Here is a 24,175-nt window from a genome sequence, read left to right as displayed (position 1 = left end):
CTTTGACAATTTAAATAAAGAAATAAAAACTTAAAAAATTACAATTTTCACGAGCATAACACAAAGTATGGAAGCTGGTAATTCTGGTCAGTCTCACATACAATTTGATGAAATCACATACCTGCATCATCAGATTCCTGAAACTGTGAATAATCAACGACCTTCCTATTTCTGTAGAAAGAGACAAATTTAGAACATAAAAAAATGTATGACTTCAAAGACATAATACACATTTCATAAAATCGCTCTGAAATTTTAACAGCCCCCAAGTACTTCACACTGCTTCGAGTAAGTGTAAATTAATACAAGAGTATTTCAAGCTACACTTTTTATACTGCTCACCTCAGTGATAGCCTAAACACCGTGCTTCCTGCATTTTACAGTCCCCACCTTCCAGAATGCTTGAAACAGCAAAGAGGCCAATTCACCACAGGTACATACTACACAAGCACTTTACGATGTTCCAAGTTATGGAAACGCACATGGGAGGCTGTGGCAGTGAGAATGAATTCCAGGACAACTGGGCTATGCATAGAGCAAGACCCTGTGTCTCCCTGCCCCCCCAAAGAGTACATAACTTAAAAACCTAAGAAAGCTTTACAAATTTATGTCTTTATCTATTGACTCTAGATGACTTAAGTATCTCCCACCATGTAAATCATTTAATATTACAATTCATTTTTAATTTTTTAAATTCATTTAAGCAGAGAGGGAAGGAGGGAAAGGAGGGAGAATGGAATGGGCTATTCTAGATACATGCACCACTGCATCTGGCTTTACGTGGGTCTTGGGGAATTGAACCTGGGTCCTTTGGCTTTGCAGGCAAACACCTCAACCACTAAACCATTTCCCCAGTCCCACAAATAATTCTTAACTTCAATTTTCCTACTTGGTATTTGAAAAGTCTGATATTCCACCTTTGGAGGAAAGCTTAGGATCCCAACAAACTAGCTTGCAGAGCCATAAATAAGATTCAATACAACTGCAGGCCTAAATGGATGTAAATGAACTAATAAACTAGAAGAATTAAAAGAAATACATGTCCCCAATGCCATCAAACCATAAGTAGAGAATAATCTTGGAAGACACACTAAGACATCATTTAAAGTCAAAGGACAGTCAGAATGCCAGCCCTGGTTCATCACATCATGCCATATGAAAAGATGATATATAGCTATCAGGTGAATTCTGAAAACCTGGTTGGAGCTCAGATGTAAAGAAAAATATCCTGGGGTGGAGAGATGGCTAGTGGTTAAAGATGCTTGCTGTGCGTGGTGGCACATGCCTTTAATCCCAGCACTTGGAAGGCAGAGGTAGGAGGATCACTATGAGTTCGAGGCCACCCTGAGACTACATAATGAACCCCAAGCCAGCCTGAACTAGAGTGAAACCCTACCTCGAAAATAAAAAAAAAAAAAAAGAAAGAAGAAAAGCTTGCTTGCAAAGCCTGATGACCTGGGTTTGATTCCCCAGTACACATGTAAGCCAGATGTATAAAGTAGTGCATGCATCTGGAACTTGTAGTGATAAGAGACTCTGGTAAACCCATACCTTCTTTCTCTGCTTGCAAATCAATTAAAAAAAATTTTTTTAAGCTGGGCTTGGTGGTACATGCCTTTAATCCCAGCACTGAAAAGACTTAAATATTACTGCAGAAACCTAAAAACTACATTAAAGCAAAATGTGAGTATACAGACAAGTCAGTCTTGGTAAGTCTGACTTGTCAAAACACAGCTATCCACAAATGCTATAAAAATTTAAATAGGATAGCAACAAGGGCCATTCATCTCACTAAAATGACTCATTCCCTAAACTTGCCTGCCTTCTGAAGATGTTTATTAAGTCAGCATACTCATTTCCACTACAGTTGGCTCTATATTTGTGGGTTTCACGTATGCAGAAGCAGCCAACTATGGATAGAAACTAGACTAACAGTTGGAGTAGGGAATGTAGCTTAGTTTGCTGAGCGCTTGACCAGCATGTACAAAGGTCTATTTTGTAACAAGTCTCAACACATGGATCTGAAGACAGAACAAGTACACTCTAAGCAAACCAGTACCTAACTACCAGTATCTTAAGCTTTACAGCACTTAGAGAACACAGCCATTTCCTTAAATTAAACTCCAGAGACCCTTAAACCATTTACTCCATTGTTTTGCTCAATCAATGATGATTGTACTGCCACTTTTAACCTGGAGAAGTTAATTATTATTTTAAGTAACTGACTTTGCTAACTTTCACTAATTGCTTGGTAGTAAGCAGTTCATTTTATCAGATGAATGAGGTCCTACACAGCAATGCTTTTTAATCTGTTGGGCCTTGAAATCAATTTACAGGTGCATAAGAAAAACAGCAACTAGAAAATACCAGAGAAAACTGTACTCAAATAACCTTAAGTTCTTAAAGCTTTTTTAGGTGTTCACGTTATTGTGTGCAACAGACTGCAGTGTAATAGGATTTTCTACTGGAATTCCATCAAAACAGTTCAGGAGACACTGCTTTAGAAGTAGATTGCAAAGAGATTTCCAGATTTTGGTTTCAGCTTTACAAAAACAAAAACAAGAAGTATTCACCTCTAGTCTCAAAAGAGTTATCTTCTAAAATATCTTCTCCATGGTAGAGAATTCCTGCCTGGTACCGAAAAGCTTATGGCTTGGGAGGATATAAGGGGAAACTACTACTGTTGTCCCACTAAAGGGACATATTACACCCATCAAACTGCCCTAAAAACTTATGTTTATGTCCATATATTAAGGCTACTCTCACTTCTGGTTAGAGAAGCTTCTTGGCAGTGAACACTGGGGAGATTCAGAACTCAAAGTGCTGAGAAGAAATGACAGTGGTGTGTTCAGTACCAAGTGAGACATCTCTATTACACAGTCCAAGGCTCAGGGACCACTGTGTGTGTGGGGGGGTGGGTGGTGGGTGGACGGAGAATATAAGAGCCAAAAGAAAGCTTTGCAATGCTGTCTCTCTCCCAGACACAAAGTGGATGTGGCATTCATGACCTCAGTGGCTGAGGCTACCTACATAAGACCTGCATAATACAAGGAAAAAATGATGACATGAAAATAGGAGAGAGGCTACTTAGGAAGAAAGGATTCAGTGGAGGAAGGGTAGGAAAGAGGGAAAACAGGGCAGTGGGAGGTGATTAAGAGATTGCCAACAAAGTTTTAAAAAAATTAAAATATTTTCTTTCTCCTCCTACTTCTCTTTTTGTTTCTTAAAAGAAGGTCTCACTCTGTAATCCAGGCTGTCCTAACTCATTAAGTAGGCTGGCCTCAAATTTGTAATCTTCCTGTCTTAGCCCTTTCAATAGCTGCTTTACTTTATGTATGTGATTAAACTGTGTCTTCATTTGTTTTGGAATTACTAAGTAGTCTCAGAGTGGTCTTCTACTTCTTCTTCCAGAGTGCTGGGATTAAAGGCATGCACCACCATGCCCAGCTTGATTTGTTTTTTTTTTTTAATTAGAGCGTGAGAAGGAGTGAGAATGGGTGTGCCAGGGCCTCTAGCCACTGCAAAGGAACTCCAGATGCATGTGCCATTATGTGCATCTGGCTTACATGGGATCTGGAAAATCGAACCTGGATCCTTAGGCTTCACAGGCAAGCATCTTAACTGCTAAGCCATCCCTCCAGCCCTTGATTTGATTTTTTGTGACAGGGTCTCACTCTGCAGTCTAAACCGGCTTTGATAAAATTTCTTAAGGTTTAAACACTGATTAAAGTATCAATTTAGGCAATGGTGATAGGGAGACATTTAAAAGTATTTAGAAGAGCATTGTGTGCTAGACCCGTTGGGCCCTAGGCAATCTATAATTAACCTTGTATCCTATCAACAAAATTCTTTAAAAGAAAATGATGAGAATGCCTCATGATTTCCAAAGTAGCTTATGGCAATCAAGTATTTCTTCACAGTGGAGTGATAACTGCCTCTACTTTGTCCCTTAACTTGTTCTTCTGGGATGACCATGGCTAATCCTACCCCCTCAGCCTAGGACATCCCTCAACTTTGTGATCACTTCCACTTTTTCTTTGAGATAAAATACTAGGATTTTTCTAGCACTCACTCATGACACCCTCTTCATGCTCTAGTTGCTTCCTCTGCCCACTAGATATAGCAAAATCTGTGCAGTAGCAACCCACGGTAAACGTTATCAAAATAGTTCATAAAATATGGGGGAGGGGTGGTTCAAGAGTATGGCTTTCCAATTCTCCTGCTAACTAACACAGTCTCTGTTACTGTCTTTTGACCTATTCCTTTGCGCAGTAGACCTTACCAGAATTCCAAAAATTTCCCTCACTCTGTCATCCCAACATATTGTTTCCTAACTTTACTATTTTCCATGAAAGTTTTCATCTATGTGACTAAAAATAAGATAGGGAGCCAGGTGTGGCGGCGCATGCCTTTAATCCCAGCACTTGGGAGGCAGAAGTAGGAGCATCACTATGAGTTCAAGGCCAACCTGAGACTACATAGTTAATTCCAGGTCAGCCTGGACTGCAGAGAGACCCTACCTTGAAAAACAAAACAAAACAAAAATAAACACCAAAAACAAAAACAAATTTGAGTTCCCTTAAGTTAATGAACATTTTAGCACATAAAATAAAGTAAAACAGCTATTTTTTTAAAAAAGGAGTATGACTGAGAGTGGTGGTGCTCGCCTTTAATCCCAGCACTCAGGAGGCAGAGGTAAGAGGATGGCCAAGAGTTCAAGGCCACCCTGAGACTACATAGTGAATTCCAGGTCAGCCTGGGCTAAATTGAAACCCTAACTGGGGGGGAAAAAAAAAAAGTAAAATGAAAGCTGGAAGTGGGGGTTCATGAATTTGAGAGTTACACTGCAAGTTCCAGAACAATGTGCATTACACAGTATTACCGTCACAAACAAACAAACACTAAAAACAGTATTTTAAGAGCACAAATTGGTGACTAAGATTATACCTCAGTGGTACAGCTTAAATCCAGAATCAGAGTATAAATCTGTCTTTTAAAAATGTCTCAAAAAATTAAAAATTGTTTCATTAAATAATTTTCCAATTTGTAATCTGTCAAAAGGTTTTTTAATGTGTATCTTGAATACGCCAGTAAGACATACCTATTAAACATTCGAAATGAATATTGACATGTGAAAAACTTTAAAAGCTCCCAAATTCATGAAACCTGTTCAGCTGTCTCCAAACTTACCTACATTTTACAAGTGAAACTTGAATTAGGTGTCTTAAGATATTTCCAAAAGTCAAAATGAAGGTGACTACTGAGCTAAAGAACAAGTGTTTTTGTATATTACTGATGACTTTTAATTAAAAATTACAACCATCAGTTACTTCAGAGATGAGTCACTTGGTTGAAATTATAATCTAATTCTTATACTGCTCTCACAAGGGAGCTAATTGACATTATTTCAAACTCAGTTGCATAACACAATGCCTGTGGGCTGGAGAGATAGCTCGACAGTTAAAGTGCTTGCGTGCAAATCTAAAAGCCAAGGTTCGATTTCCCAGTACCCATGTAAAACCAGATGCACCCACTCTCACTTTCTTTCTCTCTGCATGCAAATAAATGAAATAAAAAACAAAACAAATAGACGTAACTAAACTTGGGTCAGAGAAGTCTCAAATAGACAAGACTGGTGAGTTTTAGATGCAGACATTTTCAGTTAGCAGCAGTTATTTGTAAATACAACACAATCTTCTAAATTGTCTAACACAATCACCAAAGAGAAGCCAGAAGCCTAACAAAGTGCTTACCAACCCATTAAAACACATCCAAGTAATCCAAGACATTTCACGTAACATGGGAAAAAGCGTCTGACCTTTGGGGAAGGACAGAACTAAGGCTCATGAAACAGTCTTGATAGGCTCTAAGCACAGAGCTATCTAATGGGTCCACATCAGGTCTCAACCGCAAAGCATAACTAAGGTGCTATTTCTTGGGCAGTGGACTAGGTGGTTAACAATCCCTCTCCCTAAATTCTAAAACTTTAAATTAGGAGATCACCAGAATTACCCTGTATAAGTGGCTAATGCTGCTCCCAGAAGCTCTAGGCTATGGGAAAATCCCAGTGCTAGGGATAGGATACCTCCTAGCCAGTTGCTAAAGAGGCAGATAGAAAGAGAGAGAATGGGCACATCAGGGCCATCAGCCATTGCAAACCAACTCCAAACATATGCGCTAACTTGTACAACTGTCATTATGTAGATACTGGGGAACTGAACTTGAGTCCTTAGGCTTTGCAGGCAAGCACCTTAACTGCAGAGCCATCTCTAGCCCAAGATCTTTTCTTTAGTGGTGTAACTATTGGTGAACTGCTGTGCTCTGGTAAATAATCCCCTCATACTTATATAGGCAACCTAATTAAACTCAGTGAGTCTCACAGAGACATCAAAGTCAAGAGGGACTACTAACAGGAAGATATTATGGCCAAGAGACATTATGTACATGCACAAAATTTTCATTTTTTTAAAAGTCGCTAGTAGACTGGGGAAATAGCTCAGTGGTAGAGTACTTGCTTAGAATGCACAATGCCCTACGTTCAATTCCTATCACCACACACAAAAAAGGCTAGAAATACTTCTCTGAATCTTTCTGACAAAAGGTATTGTGCAATGTTTCATTCTTTTTTTTAATTTTTATTTATTTGAAAGAGAGAGAAAGAGGTGGGGGGGGGGAGAAAATGGGTGCGCCAGGGCCTCCAGCCACTGCAAACGAACTGCAGACATGTGCGCCCCCTTTGCATCTGGCTAACGTGGGTCCTGGGGAATCGAGCCTTGAACCAGGGTCCTTAGGCTTCACAGGCAGGCGCTTAACAACTAAGCCGTCTCTTCAGTGTTTGTTCTTAAATGACACAATTACACAGCAAAACTTCTGAAAGTCTCGTTTTAGAGAATGACTCTTGTTAAAACAAGTCATCAAGAAAGGGGTGTCAGCTGGGCATGGTGGTACACACTTTTAATCCCAGCACTCAGAACTAGAGAAATGGCTCAGCAGTTAAAAGAACTTGCTTACAAAGCCTGCCTAGGTTCAAGTACCCAGTACTCATGGAAAGCCAGATACATAAAGTGGTGTATACATCTGTAGTTTGTTTGCAGTGGCAACAGACCCTGGCTACCCAATGACACTCTCTCTGTTCATAAATAAATAATAAACGGGGGGGGGGGGGGAGAGATCGTAAAAAGCCACAAGGTGGGGGCTGGAGAGATGGCTTAGTGGTTAAGCGCTTGCCTGTGAAGCCTAAGGACCCTGGTTCGAGGCTCGGTTCCCCAGGTCCCACATTAGCCAGATGCACAAGGGGGCGCACGCGTCTGGAGTTCGTTTGCAGAGGCTGGAAGCCCTGGCACGCCCATTCTCTCTCTCTCCCTCTATCTGCCTTTCTCTCTGTGTCTGTCGCTCTCAAATAAATAAATTAATTAATTAAAAAAAAAGCCACAAGGTGGGAACGTGTACACTGAGGCATCACCCCCTCCCAGAAACCGACTGGTGCATTTATGACCCCACTGTGAATATGGCTAACCCCACTGAGGAAGGCCTTCAGTGGAATGGGGTAGGGGAGAGGCTACGTAAAGAATATAACCCAATGGGAATATGACCAATATGTATTACATTCATAAAGTTCTCAAATGAAAAAAGTGACCTGACACACTGGGTGGGGAGGACATGTGTCCCCGCACCTGGTCAGTAGATCAGTCGTCAACATGCAGCTCTTTGTCCAGGAGCTATATATCCTTGAGGTGACCCATATGAAGGCTCATGCGGCTCCCTGGAGGGCATCACCCCAGAAGATCAAGCTCCTGGAAGGCACACCAATGGAAGATGAGGCCACCCTAGCCCAGCTGTGGGAAGAAGGCCCTGCCCACTCTACAAGTAGCTGGCCCGTGCTGGGAAAGTGAGAGGTCAAACTCCCACGGCAGCCTAGGGAGAAGACAGGCCCAACCAAGTGGGGGATGCAGTACAACCAGTACTGTGCCCACCTTTGCAAGAAGGGCCCCAGTGATAACTCTTAAATCCTACATAATCTTGGCTTTCACTAATAGTCACTTTGCCCAGGCCAAAAAAGAAAGAAAGAGAGGTATTCTTTTAAAGGCTTTTTTTTTTAAATTTTTATTTATTTATTTATTTGAGAGTGACAGACACAGAGAGAAAGACAGATAGAGGGAGAGAGAGAGAATGGGCGCGCCAGGGCTTCCAGCCTCTGCAAACGAACTCCAGACACGTGCGCCCCCTTGTGCATCTGGCTAACGTGGGACCTGGGGAACCGAGCCTCGAACCGAGGTCCTTAGGCTTCACAGGCAAGTGCTTAACCACTAAGCCATCAAGAGAGGTATTCTTATGAATCTTTACAAGGTCAGCTGTCCTCAGAGAATTAAACAGTTGTGTCTGATATCCTACCCAACATATACAGCAGGATGGACTTCTACTTTCTCAGTCAAGCTTATTTTCAGTTTTTCTAGTAGCTCATTTTATCTTACCAGATATAGATTCTACACTCTAACCAAAAGTAACTGTAAAGGAAATCTCCTTGACAATCATTGCATTTAGTAGCAATAACTAAGTATACAATTCAAAAGTGAATCACCAGGAAACACAACTATCCAGTTGAAAAATCATTGGCAGTCAACCAATGGTCTCCTGATCTTGAAATTATTTCAAAGACCAGCAATGATGCTCAAACAATATTTAATCCTCAAATACATAGAGGTCCAGGCCAGCAAGGGCTACAGAGATACTGTATGGGAAAAAAAATTCAAAAAGCTACTTCTGAATTTAGAGTAATGAAGTCACATTTACTTCTCTCTAACGACAAGAAATAGATAACACTTTACAACAGAGGGACAACATTCACAAAGATTATGTGGATGATGTCCCACAGTTATAGTGTTAAGAAGCTAACAATGTTTGTTTGAAACCAGCTTTCTTCTTCATAAATGGTATTCTTTGATTTAAAATGACCTGATGAGCAAAAGGTCTGAAAATTATAAAATGTCTTGTAAGAATGAAGTCCCAGTGTTAACTCCACTATCCACATCTACTGGAGGCTGAAGCACATATCCCAATACCCGTTTCTTTTGCTGAGCTATACTCAAGAATTAGTTTTCTGGGCTGGAGAGATGGCTTAGTGGTTAAGCGCTTGCCTGTGAAGCCTAAGGACCCTGGTTCAAGACTTGATTCCCCAGGATCCATGTTAGCCAGATGCACAAGGGGGCACATGCGTCTGGAGTTCGTTTGCAGTGGCTGGAGGCCCTGGCATGCTCATTCTCTCTCACTCTCACTCTCTCTCTCTGCCTCTTTCTCTGTCACTTTCAAATAAATAATAAACATAAAACAAAAAAATTAAAATTGTATTTTAAAAATATTTAAAAACAAAAAAAAGAATTAGTTTTCTCCATGCTAGGCAAGCCCTCCCACTGAGCCTCACCTCCAGGCCCTCCCTGTGGATTCTAGGCCAGCACTCTACCACTGAGTCATGCTCCAAAGCCTCTAGTGGGCATTTTGATTGTGCACCAAGAAAATAAAATTTCTGGTCCAGGAAGGCTTATAAAACTGTTGCAGGGCTAGAGAGAAGGTTCAGTGGTTAAAGGTATTTGCTTACAAAACCTGACAGATGGCCTGGGTTCGATTTCCCAGTACCAATATAAAGTCAGATGCACAAAGTGGTACATGCATGCGTGGTCCATCTGCAGCAGCCCTGGCATGCCCTTTCTTTCTGTTTCTGTTTTCCTCTCTCTGCTTAGAAATAAATGAAAAATTTAAAAACTTTAAAAAAAGAATGAGTTTTCTCACTAATTGAAACTTAAAGCACTTTAAGAACTTGGTGGGTGTGGCAGCACGCACCTATAACCCCAGCATTTGGGTAGTGAAGGCAGAAGTGCAAGTTCATTAAGATGGGCTCAAAAAACAGAGCTGGAAATTGTGATGTCTAATTCAAGCACTAGGGAGGCTGAGGCGGGATTGACATGAGTTGAGAGAGCAGTTGGTCTGTAAGTTCCAGCCCAACCAGGACTATATAGCAAGATCTTGTCTCAAAAAACCAACTACTTGCTCTAATGTATAACCTTTATCAAATTCAACCAATTCCTAATCTTCCTCTTTGTGTCCTTCTAACTTCAATGCATTAAGTTCTATAATAGGAGTTGTTGCTTACAAATGTCATGGATTTTCTTTGGGTTTTTACCATGACAAATTATAGTGATCAACTGTGTTCCTCACACTGTACTCGATCACTCAGTTGTTTTCATTATCACTGATGGCTAGCTGTGTTCGATTTGCTTATGCATTTATGTTTACATGTAAAATAAATGAGCCTACAATTTTGTGTTTTTGAAATGCATTCACTTCATTTTCCACAGGGAGAAATGCCCTCATATTGTAAAATGAATAAATTTAAAAGATCACCCAAAATACACAAGTCCTTCCCAAAGGCATTCACTAAATATATTTTTCCTTCCCCATCAAAAGTATGCCTTCTGTGAATTTCCTCACTCATTTACCCTGCTCACTCCAACAAGAACTTTTTCCCACATCCCCATACGCAAACTTTAATTAGTCCTCCCCACAAAAGTCCTATTATAAACTACAACCCTTCCAAAGATGACAGTGTGCTACAACAACAGAATACCTTGTGACTGTCACATAAAATCACACTGATGTTGGATTGTACACTTGATTCAAATTCCTGCTTCTCTTAATGGTCATAAAAACTGTGGCAGATATTTAATTTTTCCAAGCCTCAGGCCTCACACATGAAATGAGGTTACCACATCTTACTTCAAGAATAGCTGCGTGACTTTTTTTTTAAATTTTATTTATTTATTAGAGACAGAGAAAGGGGTGGAGGAGAGAGAGAGTGGGCACGCCAGGGCCTCTAGCCACTGAGAGCAAACTCCAGACACATGCACCACCATGTGCATCTGGCTTATGTGGGATCTGGAGAATCGAACCTGGGTCCTTAGGCTTCTCAGGTATGTGTCTTAACCACTAAGCCATCTATCCAGCCCATAGCTGTGTGACTTTTGAGTATGAGTAAAGAATCAGGCAGAACACTTGCTACCTAAGTCACTCAGTGACAGCTTTATCAACTTCAGATGTAATTTTATTACTTTAAAAACCAGTAATTTTGAGCTGGGCATGTCAGCACGCATCTTTAATCCCAGAACTTGGGAGGCAGAGGTAGGAGGATTGCTCTGAGTTCCTGGCCTCCCTGAGACTATATAGTGAATACTACATAGGTCAACCTGGGCTAGAGTGAGACCCTACCTTGAAACACAGATATGCACACATGCATTAGGCTCTCCTGCCATTGCAGACAAACTTCTGACATATGTGCCACTTTGAGCATTTAGCTTTATGTGGGTATGGGGAACTGAACCCACACTATCAGGCTTTGTAAGCATCTACATTTTAAAAAATATTTTTTTATTTAACTTATTTGACAGGAAGAGAAAGAGAGAATGGGCATGCTAGGGCCTCCAGCCACTGCAAATGAATTCCAGATGCATGTACCACCTCGTGCATCTTACTAATAAGGGTTCTGGGAAATAGAACCTGGTCCTTTGGCTTTGCAGGCAAATGCCTTAACAGCCACCCCTCCAGCCCAATTGTTTTTATCCATATTATCTATACTGTTAAAGATCCACAACCCCCAAGTCACAATTTAAAAGCTATGAAAACTAATGTTTTCATAATTTACATAGTGTAAAACCCTGACTTGACCTAAATAAGAGGACTTTTCACAATCTTTTGGGTTTTTCTTAGAAATATTTTAATTTTTTTATTTGAGAGTGACAGAGAAAGAGGCAGAGAGAGAGAGAGAGAGAGAGAGAATGGGCGTGCCAGGGCTTCCAGCCACTACAGACGAATTCCAGATGCGTGCACCCCCTTGTGCATCTGGCTAACGTGTGTCCTTGGGAACGGAGCCTCAAACCAGGGTCCTTAGGCTTCACAGGCAAGCACTTAACTGCTAAGCCATCTCCCCAGCCCTATTTTATTGTTTTTCAAGGTAGAGTCTCACTCTAGCCCAGGGTGACCTGGAACTCACTTTGTAGTGAACTCACAGCGATTCTTCTACCTCTGCTTCCCAAATGCTGAAATTAAATGCTATTTATTCACCATCTTTATGTCCTTAGTATGAAAATTCAAGACTTTTATTAGACATCAATGACCTGATTGCTGGAGTATACTAAACCGTATTAGTATTTCATAACCATTTCTTTAAGCTCTGGTGACCTTTTGATAGCTTGTAGTGCCATAGACCATTTGTAAACAAATCAATTTACTTCTGTTGGTTATAAGTTGAATATTTGGCATCATGACTTTGAGGTCTGTTGTTTTATTTGTAAACTTGCAATTGCTATTTTTGCAAGGGCAAATGTATTTCTCTATTAAATAAAGTACAATAATGGTGAATGTAAAAAAGTATCTTATAGAACATGTACCTTATTACCTTTCCAAAGATTTCACAAATATGTATGACCTAATGGTTTCAAACTAGGAGGCAGACCTGCAATATATTCTCTGAGGTGGAATCAAATACAGTAAATATAAATTCAGCCTTGTTTTTACCTCCTACACTCTAATTCCTTGAGTATTAAAATCATCACTGGTAAACTGGAGAAACTGGACTTAGTTTCTGAAATTCTAGCCTTTTTAAATTTTAATACTTCTAATTTTAAAATAGCCCTGAAAATAATTTTATAACTATATTGAACAAAGGGCTCATATTAAAATATTCTGGCTATGTTTTTTCTAAATTACTTTCTCTATAGAGCTAAAAACCTACATCTAAAAGAATGTACTCATTGAGTGAGTTCTAGGTCAACCTGGGCTAGAGCAAGACACTCCCTCAAAAAAAAAAAAAAAAGTACTCAGGGGCTGAAGAGATGGCTCGGAGGTTAAGGCACTTGCGTCCTAAGAACGCATGTTGGAATCTCCAGGTCCCAGGAAGCCAGACATAAAGTGATCCAAGCATGAAATGTCGTACATGTGCAAGAAGGGGCCCACAGGTTTAGAGTTTGTTCACAAGTCTCTGGGAGACCCTGGCATGTCCATTCTCTCTCTTAAAAAAAAAAAAAAGAAAAAAGTTTCTCAGACTAGGAACATAACTGGGATGAGTGCTTATCTAACTAGCATGCATGAAGCCCTAACTAGGTTCAATCCCTGGCACAGGAAAAACACACACACACACACACACACACACACACACACGGATGGATGGATAGATAGATAGATAGATAGATAGATAGATAGATAGATAGCCAGCCAGCCAGCCAGCCAGCCAGGTGTGGGGTGTGGTGGCATACACCCTTAATCCTAGCACTTGGGGGGACTGGGAAAATGGCTTGTAATTACAGCATTTGCCTGTGAAGCCTAAGGACCTGGGTTTGATTCCCCAGGACCCACATAAACCAGATGCTCAAGAAGGCACATGTGTCTGCAGTTCCTATGCAGTGGCTAGAGCCCCTGGTGTGCCCGTTCTCTATCTGTCTCTTTCTCCCTCATCAATAAATAATCCTAGTACTTGGGAGGCAGAGGTAAGAGGATCACCATGAGTTGGAGGCCACCCTGAGACTACATAGCAAAACTCTACCTGGAAAAAAAAAAAAAAAGGGACTATTTTTAACACCAAATCCTAGATAGATGTGTTACCACAAAAGAATATTAGCTATCTTAAAGATTTGGGTTCAAATGCTGCCTCTGCTATTATAGTTCTAATAACATGAATACCATTAAGCTTTAAACTTTTAAACTTATCTGTTCTATAAACAATAAAAAATAATTTAGGTTATAAGTTTTTTAAAAACATATTTTATTATTTATTTATTTATTGTAAGAAAGAGAAAGGAAGAGGCAGATAGAATGGCTGTGCCAGGGCTTCCAGCCCCTGCAAATGAAATCCACACACATGTGCTACCTTGTGCATCTGGCTTATGTGGATCCTGGGGAATCGTACCTGGGTCCTTAGGCTTCGCAGGCAAGCACCTTAAACACTAAGCCACCTCTCCAGCCCCCAGTTACAGGTTTTTAAAAGTATTTTATTTGAGGGAGAGAGCGAGTATGTGTGCTCAAGGGCAGAGGTAGGAGGATCACTGTGAGTTCAGGTCAGCCTGGGCTAGAATGAGACCCTACCTCCAAAAAGCAAAACAAAAAGAAAATAGGTTTTTAGTCTGGGCAAGTCCTAAGTCTGAGCTTTCTTTCTCATATTTTATACATAATATTTTACCTTCCTTCTTCAGAAGGTCTAAGTCATAACCAAAGTACTCTGTAAAGTTAAAAATGTCCAGGACTCAGATACTGAAGAAATCTAGGTTTTACAGGATCCAGTAGGACACACAGAAATGAAGCTGACCACATTTCACCAGGTTTCATTTTTTTCTTCCTAAAAGGGTAAAAAAAGTGAAAAAATATCCTTTTAGGGGCTGGAGAAGCCTAAGGACCCCCCAGTTCAAGGCTCAATTCCCCAGTACCCACGTAAGCCAGGTGCACAAGGTGGCACATGCATATGCAGTTCATTTGCAGTGGCTGGAGGCCTTGGTGCACCCACGTTCTCTGTCACTCTCAAATAAATACAAACAATTTTTTTAAATCCTTTTAGGAAATGAATTTGTTGTTAGGTTTTGTGGAATGAAGGACCATTGAGCTCTGAGCTGTCACCCCACCTCAATGAAATCTGTATATGCACAGAAGGTCCTTACTGTCTTAAACAGTAGAAACCTTCAATTAGGTTGTTCCAAAAGACTGAGTTAAAGTGTAAGCTTTATTATTCAGAACTGTTACTCACAAAGGGTGACTTCAGGAGCTGGAGGTGGCCCAGTGGTTAAAGGAGCTTATTTGTAAAACCTGCTAGCAGGGTTCAATTTCCTAGTCGCCCAGATGCAAAAAGTGAGCATCTGGAGTTCCTGAGATCAGACTAATGCATACATGCCCGCACACACAAATTTAAAATATTTAAAAAAATATAGGTGGAGCTGTGGAGATGGCTCAGTAGTTAAAAGGTGCTTGCTCATAAAGCCAGCAGACCTGGGTTCAATTCCCCAGTACCCATGTAAAGCCAGATGCACAAAGTGGCACATGCATCTGGAGTTCATTTGCAGTGGCCAAGAGGCCCTGGCGTGCCCATATTCACATTCTCTAAGAAACATAAATATTTAAAAGAAAAAAGAAGAGTGTCACTTCAATTTTGTTTCCTGCATAGACTCTGGGACATTGGATACCTGACCTCCGGAATGTAAGCCTTAATAATATTATCTGCTATTTAGCAAAAAGAGAAAAATCTAGGCTCTAGATCCAACTTTGCATACACTAGCATCTGACACATGGTACTTCACTTGTCCCCATTTCACAAGTCCCCATTTAGTCCCCAGTGAACTGAGTTTACTTCACTTTCTTCCCAGCTCCAGGACTATGATGTTGAATTTAAGGCCCAAATATCTGAGCTGTCATACTCTAAAAGGTATGACAATCTTGTAAAAGGTAGAGCAATCTTGTGAGAATAGTATGTTTCCTGGAAATGTGGCTGTGGCACAGCACCTGTGTTTAAGCATGTGTGAGGTTCTTAGTTTGATTCCCAACACCACAAAACAATTAGTTAATGACTGAATAAATAGAAACAATGTCCTAGACAGATGTGTATGGGTCAGCTTCAAAGGAAGCAGGGCCTGCAACACTTGTAATCCCAGCCCTTAAAAGGTAGAGACAGGAGGACCAAGAATTCAAGGCCATCCTGAGCTCAGAATGCTGTCTCAAAAAAATATAATAATTTTTTTTTTTTTGGTTTTTCGAGGTAGGGTCTCACTCTAGTCCAGCTGACCTGAAATTCACTAGAGTCTCAGGATGGCCTCGAACTCACAGCAATCCTCCTACCTCTGCCTCCCGAGTGCTGGGATTAAAGGCGTGTGCCACCACGTCCAACTAAAAACAAAAATAAAAAAATAATAATAATAGTAAAATAAGATAAAGGCTAGATGTGGTAGTGCATGCCTTTAATCCCAGCACTCGGGAGGCAGAGGTAAGAGGATTGCTTTGAGTTCGCTGACACTGCATAGTGAATTCCAGGTCAGCCTGAGCTACAGTGAGACCCTACCTCAAAAAAAAAAAAAAAAAAAAAGCGGAAGGATTGCTCAGTGGTTAAAGACACTTGCTTGCAGCCTGGGTTCAATCCCAAAGCCAGGTGCACAAAGTGGCACATGTACCTGAAGTTCCTTTGCAGCAACAGAGGGCCCTGGCACACCCATCCATTCTCTCTCTCTCACACAAGTAAGTTTTTAAAATACAGAAATTGGTGTCAAGGCAATTAGTACATTTCTAAATGCCTTTAAAAGGTTACTTTCACGGGGAGGGGGGTGGCTAGGGATGCTACTTAAGTTGGAGTGCTTGCCTTGCAGGTAGCCCAGGATGACCTTGATCTTCTGATCCTCTAGCCTCCACACCCCCACAATGTTGAGATTATAAGTTTGTGCCACAAGTTAAACTTCTTTAAGCTTCTTTAAGAAGCTAATGTAGATTTAACCATACACTTTGAAACAATAGCATTTCCCTAAGTTGGAACATTGTTATTGAAAAGTTTAACAAACCACCAAACTCAAATGTAATTATTTTTGCTTTATTACTAGTTAAAGACTTAATACCACAAATACACTGACTTTACCCTTCAATTAAGAGCAATAAATTCAATCGATCTATAATGACAAGAGCAAGAAGAAGAGTGCAGAAATCCTAAATGCTTTCAAAAAGTGAAGAAAATGTTTACCCCCACCTGGTGATATAAAAAACCCAAGTTTTCTAGTAAAACAAACAAACAAACAAAAAAACCGTTCCTGTTCCAATATCTAAATGTAGGAACACAAATTCAGACAGATTAAGCAAGTCACTACAATAAAATGGTCTTCAAACTTTATAAACTCTTCAGAACGTTAATTTCGCCGCACAATAATTATTTTCAAGAGAGATTTATTTTTAACTCAAATAAATCATAAAATTGTATTACCTAACGCTAAAGAAAGTATCTTCCGTCGATAGTACAGCTTGGTCAATTTGATGCCAAGAGAAGTATACCGAGTCACACTCTGTGCCCAGAGGGCAGCAAAACTTCCAGGTAGAGATGAGTTATAGAATGAACGGCACACAGCAGGTACTGAGCCCAGCCTCCCATTTCTATCCTCGTGCGTGGGCTGGGCATGCAGTCCCACATGGCCACCAGGAGACCGATCATTCCAAGGGCGGGGGGAGAAACGACATACTGGTGGCGAACAAAACCGTTCCCAGATATCAAACTTCTTTAACAGTCTTTAAAGATACTCGTGTGGTCCGCAAATAAACATAGACTGAAGGGGAAACACTAAGTGCAAAAATATTACCAAACTAAGTCTATATTCAGAAAGCACTAGACGAAGTGGCCACTCCTGGCATCGAGTAGTATTTATTGACATCAACTCTTCGCGGGGCCTAAACCACTCCCCTCCACCCATGGCACCTTCCTTATGACAGCCTGAGTGGGTGGCAGGGGGCGAGGCCGCGGGGGGTGGGGGGGCTGCAAACTTCTTGGTATTGGTGAGGATCAAGTCTGACGGCTAACGGAACGTGACCTGTACAATGCAAATCGGTTCAGGGCACGAGAGGGTTACAGAAATGCCCGAGACGTGTACGCCGGGGGAGGGGCACGAGAACCACACGGGATTTGGGTCGTGCGGTTAACCCGCGCCACGCCGCCCGGGCTGCACGCATTTCCCGGATCGAAGAGCCAACTTCCAGGTTCACGCTTTCCGAACTCCGAGGTGGGCACCAGTAGCAGGACCAAGCGGCCGCCCATCATCACCCTATTTCAGGGTCTCAGAAACTCTCCTGGGGGCCCCCACCCCCAGGGGCAAAGGCCGGGCCCCGCCCCCGTCCCGCCAGGAGGCGTGGCCCGCCGACACCCGGAGGAAGGAGGCGGGCTGGGCCCGAACCGCCAGCTCTAGAATCCCGAGGGTCGGGAGCGGACCGAGTCGCCCGGTGCCACGGTCCTCCAGGCGGAGCGCGGGTCCGCCCCCCGGGAGGTGGAGCTGGCTGATGGGGGGGGGCGCTGACTTGACACCCCTCCCCCTCCAGGCCCGGCGCTCCGGGAACACCCCGCCCGCGCCAGTGCGGCGGGGCGGGTGGGGGAAGCGGCCCGGCCGAGCGGAGGAAGCCTTGCAGCCCGGAGGGAGGGAAGAACGGACGGACGGACCGACGGACGGAGGGGGCGCGCGCACGGGCGCGCCGCCACCACCCCGGCGCGCGCCAGCAAGGCCCCCACGCTCAAGGGACGGGCGCGTGCGTGCAGACCCCGAAAAGGAGAAGGAAAGGCCCGTGCGTGGCACCCAGGACGGTGCCCAACTCCCTTGCCTCTCGCCCCCAGCCCCCCTCCAGAGCCCGCTCCAGGCCTCCTCGGACTTCGCACTGACCTGACAGGCCGAGACATGTTCGCTGTGGAAACAGGACCGTGTCGAGAAGCCAAGGACCGGGACAACCCCCCCCCCCGCCCCGCGCGCTCGGCGCCCCACCCCCCCAACTTCGGCCGGTGGGGCCGCTGCGGCCCGAACCGGCCCCCCGGAGCTGCTGGCCTTCTCAAAGTCACAGCTCCTGGGTCCGGGCCCCTGAATCTACACGAGCCCCCCGCTCCCCCGTCTCTTCAAAATGGATGAATCAAACCAGCCGAAAATGCGCCAAAGCCGTGGCGCAACCAAACCCGCTAGGCGCCCAGCGTTCCGCCCCGGCACGGCTGCTCATTGGTGGCTGCTGCCAGATGCGGCCTGCTCATTCGCCGGTTTGAATCATCACGCCCGCCAGGCCCCGCCCCGCTCCCGGATAGGCTCCGCCTCCTCCGCGGGGTCCTGTTGGTCAAGATGCTCAGAGAGCGCAGGGCCGCAAAACAAAAATGGTCGCTCGCTCAGCCCGCCCCCTGGTTTCCACGCCAGAGTTGCAGATTCGTCTTGGATCGGGAGCTTGGGCCCGCTAGGGAAAATGATTTGTAGAGGGCTCGGCATGGGGCAAATGTTCATGTAACGGTGCTTCATTTCTTCTGGCTCCATTAGCTAGCAAACCCGCTAACGGCGAGATTCTTGGGGTAGGCAGCAGATTCGTCACTAAGGGGCTACTTCAGAATTGGAGGGAAATTTCTTAGGTTCAAAAATTTGACCTTAAAACCCACAATCCCCTTACCCAGGCTTCAGCATTAACCCTGCAGATCCCAGCCACAAAGCCGGAGTTGAACCTCACGATCGTAATCAAGGAATATCTTCACCTTTAATTTCCATTCGGATCATTGAGATCCACTTTCACCACGGTCATTAAAAGTCCCAGTCTCCGATATTACCATTTCAGAGAAAAAGGAATACATAATGATGAAATTTCCCCTCAGTTTTGTCATCTGTAAATTGGGAAACAACACTACATACTTAATATGATTATTAGGATTAAATGCGCGTTGATACCTGAGAAGCCTTTAGTCTCAGCACAGCAAGTGTTGTTGTAAATATGGTAAGTTCAGATTTTTAAAGATAGAGGTCGAGGTGGGTGGGACTACCTCGGATCATTTAGTTTAAACACTGAACACTTGATGGATTCCTAAATCTAGCAGAGGCAGAGCTCAGGATCCCTATAGAAATAGGTAGGATTGTAGGACGTGGTGGTGCACGCTGGGGTAGGAATGTCATCGTGAGTTCAAGACCAGCCTGGGCTACAGAGTGAGAGGGATACAAGACTGTCAGCAAGGAAAAATAAAGGGGGGAAGGAAAGGAGAGGAGAAAGGAAGGAAAGAAGGAAAAACGAAAGAAAGAAGAAAGGAAAAAAGAGCTAGGAAGGACAGTGGGAATGTGTCCTTGAAGAAGGTATTTGGACCATGGCCTGGACCCTTCCTCTGTCTTTTCTTCCCTGTGGCCAGGAGGGGACCAGCTTTGACTTTCCACATGCTCCTCATCATGATGTTCCGCCGCCTTTCAAGCCCAAAGAAATGGTGGTGTATATTTTCATACTGTCGAGTTCTTTGTCTCCTGACAAGAAAAAAGTTAGAAACATGGACAAAAAGAGCTTAAGGGCAAAGGCGATTTATTGAACATAAGGTGGAAAAGCCCCCAAAGGGCAAGCATGCAGGCATTCAAAGAAGAGAAAGGGGGAGGGAGGAAAAAGCTATGCTATTTAAGTTAGAACTCAGAAAAGCAACCAGACTCGGAGCCTGTGAATGACTGCTCCAGGGGAGGGGCTTCTGGGCCGTGGTATATTACCTCATTAAAGGAATAACTATTCCTCCCACCTCTTTAGCATTTCTGTAGCCAGGCGTGGTCTGTAGAGCTGGTGAGTGACAGGCTCCACCCCTTCTGGTCCTAAGGAAGTGGGGTCCCTCCTTCAGCAACCTACCTGCTACAATAGGTTCAAGCAACCCAGAACTGAAACTGACAAAAGAAGTCTTCCCTCTTTATAAACTGATATTTCAAGTATATTTTCACAGTGATAAAAAGCAAACATCGCAGGGTGTGGTGGCTCACACCTTTAGTCCCAGCACTTGGGAGGCAGAGCTAGGAGATATTACCATGAGTTTGAGGCCAGCCTGGGACAGAGTGAGTTCCAGGTAAGTTTGAGCTAGAATGAGACCCTACCTTGAACTCTCCCTTCCCCCCAAATTTGCGATCTTTAAAAAACTTTATTTGTATGGGGGCAGACAGGGCATGCCAGAGCCTCTTGCAGCTGCAAACAAACACCAGATACTGTGTCACTTTTGGCATCCAGTTTACATGGATAGTTTTGGAATTGAACCTGGGCCAGGCAGGCAGCCTTTGCAAACACGTGTCTTTAACTGCTGACCCATCTTCTCAGCTCCCAAATTTACCATCTTAGCCATTTTAAGTATTCATTTCTGTAGCATTAAGTACATTCCCATTTCTGTGCAACCATCCATCACCAGAGCTTTTTCATCTTCCTCAGTTGAACTGTTCTCCCCTCCCCCACCTTAACTGCCGGCAGTCACCATTCTACTTTCTGTGTGTATGAATTTGACCACTCTAGGCACGTCATATAAGTAGTCTCATGTTGTAACCTTTTGTCATTGGTTTATTTTACTTCACATATCTCCTGGGTCCGAGTATGAATACCAGTTTCTCTGTGCTTTTTCTTGTATTTATTTATTTACAGTATGAGGGATTAAATCTATTGCTCTGTGTTTTCTACACAAGGAGAACTCTATCACTGAGTTATATCCCTAAGCCACTTTCCCTCCCCCACTTTTTTAAATTTTGTTTTTGTTTTTCGAGGTAGGGTCTCACCCTGGTCCAGGCTGACCTGGAATTAACTCTGTCATCTCAAGAGTGGCCTTGAACTCATGGCAATCCTCCTACCTCTGCCTCCCGAGTGCTGGGATTAAAGGCGTGCGCCACCACGCCCGGCTCCTTGTTTTAATTTTTAAAATTTATTTGAGAGAGAAAGAGGCCAACACAGATTATGAGCATGGGCATGGGCATCATGGCTTCCTGCCACTGCAAAGAAACTCCAGGTGCATGCACCACTTAGGGCTTTTGGCTTTACATGGGTACTGGGGAATCAAACCCAGGTCATTATGTTTGCAGGCAAGTGCCTTAATAGCTGAGCCATATCTTCAGCTCCCACTTCACATTTATAAAATATATTTTTATTTAAAAATATTTTTATTTATTTAAATATTTGAAAGAGACAGATGAGAGAGAGAACTGTCATGCCAGGGCCACTAACCACTTCAAGCAAACTCCAGATGTATGCACCACCCTGTGCATCTGGCTTGCATGTGGACTGGGGAATTGAACCTGGGTCCTTAGGCTTCACAGCAATCTCCTTAACCACTAAGCCATCTCTCCAGCTCTATATTTTTTTATTTTGAGACAGGGTCCCACTAAGTTGCTTAGGTTTGTCTTGAACTCACTCTTCAATTGAAGCGAGCCCTTTAACTTTTTCAATTTTTTAAAACAAATTTTGAAGTAGGGTCTTGCTATAGCTGACTTGGAGCTCACTCTGTAGTCCTAGGCTGGCCTTGAATTCACAGTGACCCTCCTACCTCTGCCTCTGGAGTGCTGAGATTAAAAGCATATACAACCACGACTGGCAGTTTTACAATTAAAAGAAATATATGTATTTATTTGGGCCAAGAGTGGAGGTGCATGTCTTTAATCCCAGCACTCCAGAGGCAGAGGTAGGAGGATCGCCATGAGTTCAAGGCCATCCTGAGACTACATTGTGATTTCCAGGTCAGCCTGGGCTAGAGTGAGATCCTACCTTGAAAAACCAAAAAGAGAAAAAAATTATTTGGGCTGGAGAGATGGCTTAGTCACTAAGGAACTTGCCGTAAAAGTCCAAGGAACTGGAGAGGGTAGGATCAAGTCTAACCTAAATCCTCTACATCTTCCCTCCCTCCCTCTCCCTCTCCCTCTCTCTTTCCTCTCTAACTCCTATATATTAGTTACCTTTTTTCCTAATTTTCTTAGGGGACACTGATCTGTAACTCCCAGTACCAGCATGAGGCTATCACCCACAATGATCAGAGAAGCCTAGAAGGTTTTCTAAAAGAATGACAGATTTCTGTCAGAGTACTTGATGACCCACCAAAGGTTAGTGGTAAGACCCTATTGCTGAAGACACCATATGCAGCTGACACGTAAAACGGAACAGCATGGCTAGAGGCCAGGAGAGAGTCAGTCCCCAGACAGTCAGCGCATCTAGTGCCAGAAGGTGCTACAAGGGCGACTGGGGGAAACGACCAATATCTGTCAAAGCAACTCATGGTCCAACCTACTTAGCAGCAAATAACCTGGTGGTGTGATGCCCACACAAGTGAAATAGTGGCACACAGCCATGGTGGGGAATCAACTGCTCTTGATGTAGCTAACTGATCCCCTCAGTGGTACGAGACCCATAGCTGGAGCTGGGAAACAAGTCAGAACCATATCCAAACATAAGACCACTCTCCAATATCAAGCTACCATCAATCATGGGCTACAAGAGGGCCTACATCTATTAAACTCTCTCTATAAAAAAGTAAGGGCTATCTCATTTGTCCTGGTGCTAACTAACCCTCCATTGGAGAATCTGCTTCTCCTTTTCAGATAGATGCAGATTCTAAGGAGAGAGCCACCCCATCATACCTCAAAAGGGCCCCAGCTGAAACTAAGGATAATTGGCGAAACAAGCAAGGGTGCTGTTTTCCTGATGAACCGGATACCAGCACAAGGGGGAAGGAGACCAACACAGAGAAAAATCAATGCCTACCAAATCAGAGAGCCAGAACCCCAGAGGGCCCCAACACCTCATCACTGAAGCAGACCAAAAATGAACCCAACATGGCTCAGGGAAATTTTGCGGAAGAGGGGTGGAAAGAATGTCAGAGCCACACGTTGGGTCATGATATACAGAGACATTTATCGTACCAATAACTGTGGGCTAACTCCACAATGCATGACCCATATACTTCAACAAGGAGGGGCCAGTGGAGAGGGGGTAGGTCACGGATGAGCCTAATAATGGTACCAAACTGCCTGTACTTGCAGAATAGAAAACTAATAATAAATTAATAAATTAATTAAATTTTAAAAATTTTTTTAAAAAGTCCAAGGAGCAATGTTCAGTTCCCCAGTATCCACATCAAGCCAGATGAACAAGGTGGCACATGTGTCTGGAGTTTGTGTGTAGTGGCTAGAGGCCCTGGCATGGCCATTCTCTCTCTCTCTTGAAATAATTAAATAAAATATTTTTTAAAATGTTTATTTGGGGCTGGAGAGATGGCGTAGCAGTTAAGCGCTTGCCTGTGAAGCCTAAGAACCCTGGTTCGAGGCTCGGTTCCCCAGGTCCCACATTAGCCAGATGCACAAGGGGGCTCACGCGTCTGGAGTTTGTTTGCAGAGGCTGGAAGCCCTGGCACGCCCATTCTCTCTCTCTCCCTCTACCTGTCTTTCTCTCTGTGTCTGTCGCTCTCAAATAAATAAATTAAAAATTTTTTAAAAATGTTTATTTGGTGCCGGGCACATGCCTGTAATCCTAGCACTTATTGGCACCTTTGTCAGAGATTGAGTACCTGTAGGTAGTTGACCTAAGCTCCAGGTCTTCAATTCTGTTCCATTGGTCTATGTTTCTGTTTTTATGCCAGTACCATGTTACTATGACTTTGTAATATAGCATTAGATCAGGTATGGTGATACCTTCAGAGGTG

The 24,175-nt window shown here is 43.2% G+C and overlaps 1 protein-coding gene across 2 annotated transcripts in view; it reads right to left on the bottom strand.

Annotated features, from left to right (window-relative positions):
* The window catches only part of Nucks1 (nuclear casein kinase and cyclin dependent kinase substrate 1), a 41,914-nt gene extending 23,420 nt beyond the window's left edge, over window positions 1-18,494 (bottom strand). Inside the window, exons 1-2 of one of the 2 annotated variants that reach the window (XM_004663460.2) lie at window positions 18,417-18,494; window positions 122-171 (exon numbers count right to left, since the gene is read on the bottom strand). In XM_004663460.2, coding sequence (XP_004663517.2) covers window positions 122-171; window positions 18,417-18,433 — 67 coding nt within the window. In that variant the 5' untranslated portion in view covers window positions 18,434-18,494. The remainder of the gene's footprint in view (window positions 1-121; window positions 172-18,416) is intronic. The other variant, XM_045149667.1, reaches the window with a different exon arrangement.
* Between the last annotated feature and the right edge of the window lie 5,681 nt (window positions 18,495-24,175).

The sequence above is a fragment of the Jaculus jaculus genome, chromosome 1 (genome assembly GCF_020740685.1).
Source record: "Jaculus jaculus isolate mJacJac1 chromosome 1, mJacJac1.mat.Y.cur, whole genome shotgun sequence".
NCBI lineage: Eukaryota > Metazoa > Chordata > Mammalia > Rodentia > Dipodidae > Jaculus > Jaculus jaculus.
This window is presented reverse-complemented; position numbering and strand designations above follow the sequence as displayed.